A 2,319-nucleotide genomic window follows, 5' to 3' on the forward strand; every position below is an offset into this window, starting at 1 on the left:
CATGATCGGTTCTATGACCTCACAAGATTATTTTTCTAATAATTTTTTTTATAAATTTTTTTTACTTATTTATATAATTGATTTTATCCTCGTTAAATGACAAGAATATATGATTTTTTAGGTACTATATGACATAGTTAAAATTATATCCTAACTTTAAATCATCATTCTAAACAATAGTTAAAATTAGAAAGTACTATATCAAATATTTACAAATGATTATTTCTATTTTATGTAACAGATTCTAAAGAATATTTAAGTTATTAATTTTTTTTTATTATTCTAATATTTGTGCACAACTGGTCATTTGTTTTTTTTTCTTCACGTCAATTATAATTAATTTTGATTTGTTTTTATTAATACAACCATTTTTTTCTTATTGCAAGAAGAATTATAGGTATATGCTTTTTTTTAGTCATCAATGATTCCTATTAATACTATGTCCTTATTATTCAAAGAAGAAAAGTACTATATCATTAATATTTTTTTTAGTTATTTTAATTATATCATGATAATAATTTCTTTAAAAAGATTAGTTCTATCATTTTTTTCAGTTAACAGACTTGCGCAAGATTAAATGATGTGCCATCATTATATTATTTAGACATAATAATATGGGATACATATTTAGATAGGGGATCTTGATTCATGGTAGATATTCTTCCTGCTGTTTATTACTATAGAATAACATAAATATCATAAAGAGCAAGGAGTCTTTAATTTAGTAAGGGCGCTGGCCAACATAGTTGCCTGGTGGATCATAGTTGCAAGTGATGAAGGTACCCTTATTATTGTTGCACCGAACCTTAGCACACCCCAAACGAACCGAGTTACGCCACACCACTTGAGTATAGTGCCCGCAAACCTTGCCAGCAGCGCAGGTGTTCGAGTTATAATTATAGTCGACATTCTCATTGACCCACATTTTTACGGCATCAACACCTGAAAGATCTGCGCTTCCCCAGGCCAGATTCTCGCCATAAGGTCCTCTAGAGTGCACCAAATTGCAGTCACCCATGCGTTGTTGGGCGTATTGCTGGGCGTAGGACGCCACCCTGTCATCCCATCTCAGCTGCCCCACACCCACCGCAGCACGAGCTGAGTTGTGAGCGTTGAGATAGTCTTGTGGGTTGTTTTGGGCAATGGCTAGCCCTACTATACATGTCAGGAATAGTAGGGCTTGAAAAATCTTAACAGGTGATTCAGACATCATTTTAAGACTATAATATTATAAGATTTTTTGTGTATATAGAACTATATATGAGTGAATGGTAAGAGCATTCATCTGTAGAGGTATTTATAGAAATGGAAGTGGTGGAATTTCCGTTTGTATACGCACTCTCGACAGTAAAACCATATAAGTTTTGTCACATTCGTGGAAATATCATCATTTAAGTATTTTGAATTTTCTCACATATATTCACATAATTCAATTATTCTCACTTATTTTAAGCATTTTGTGGAAATATATATGAAGGAAATTCACTTATTTTCTTATTCACATATTTTATATATTTTAGTGGAGTATTGTTATTTTAGTAATGAAACCACATGTGTCATAAATGAAGTCCACGTGTAAAAAATGATGTCAAGGTCATGAGGTCAAAATTTTTGCGAAATTTATTATCGACTACTACAAAAAACTGTTAATTTTAGTGACAACTTTTTAGTTACAACATAGTTTTTTTGTGACTAAATGTGACTTTTAGTCACAACAAAATGTTACTTGTGACTAAAACATAATATTTAATTATAAGTTGTCACTAATTTAGTTTTAGTCACAATACTTAAAATACATTTAGTCACAACAAATTATAATTTTTGTGACTAATACTTTTATCCACGGACCTTTTAATTAGTCACAACATAGAAATCACGATTTATAATTAGTCACAATTTTTTTCACTTTTAGTCACAAGTTTTGTTGTGACTAAAAGTAAGATTTTTTGTAATGGCTAGTCTAAGCAACGCTGTAAGGTAGAAGTATTAATCGACAGCATAGGGACCCTATGTCGTCAGTTATTCAAAAAATAACTGATGCCATAGTGCTCCTATATCGTCGGTTATTATAGAATAACCGACACCATAGGCTGCTATAGCGACGATTATTATTACATAACCGACGCCATAGGGACTTTCTATGATTTTTTTTTTCAACTTAAAAATTTTGTATTTTAACAAAATTTTGTTAAATTTTTTTATTAAAAATATAATTTAATTTTTTTCATATATATATATATTATTTTATTATTAATATAATTAAATGAAATATAAATTATATATAATAAGCATAAATTTAAATTAAATAAATACACATTT

General features: G+C 29.3%; 1 protein-coding gene across 1 annotated transcript; it reads right to left on the reverse strand.

The window, feature by feature from the left end:
* Positions 1-570: 570 nt before the first annotated feature.
* Positions 571-1,267, reverse strand: LOC115705814 (pathogenesis-related protein 1). The gene has a single exon (XM_030633258.2). It carries the CDS (start codon positions 1,211-1,213, stop codon positions 722-724), a length of 492 nt encoding a protein of 163 aa, XP_030489118.1. The 5' UTR covers positions 1,214-1,267; the 3' UTR covers positions 571-721.
* Positions 1,268-2,319: the final 1,052 nt, after the last annotated feature.

The sequence above is a fragment of the Cannabis sativa genome, unplaced genomic scaffold (assembly GCF_029168945.1).
Source record: "Cannabis sativa cultivar Pink pepper isolate KNU-18-1 unplaced genomic scaffold, ASM2916894v1 Contig3, whole genome shotgun sequence".
Classification (NCBI taxonomy): Eukaryota; Viridiplantae; Streptophyta; class Magnoliopsida; order Rosales; family Cannabaceae; genus Cannabis; species Cannabis sativa.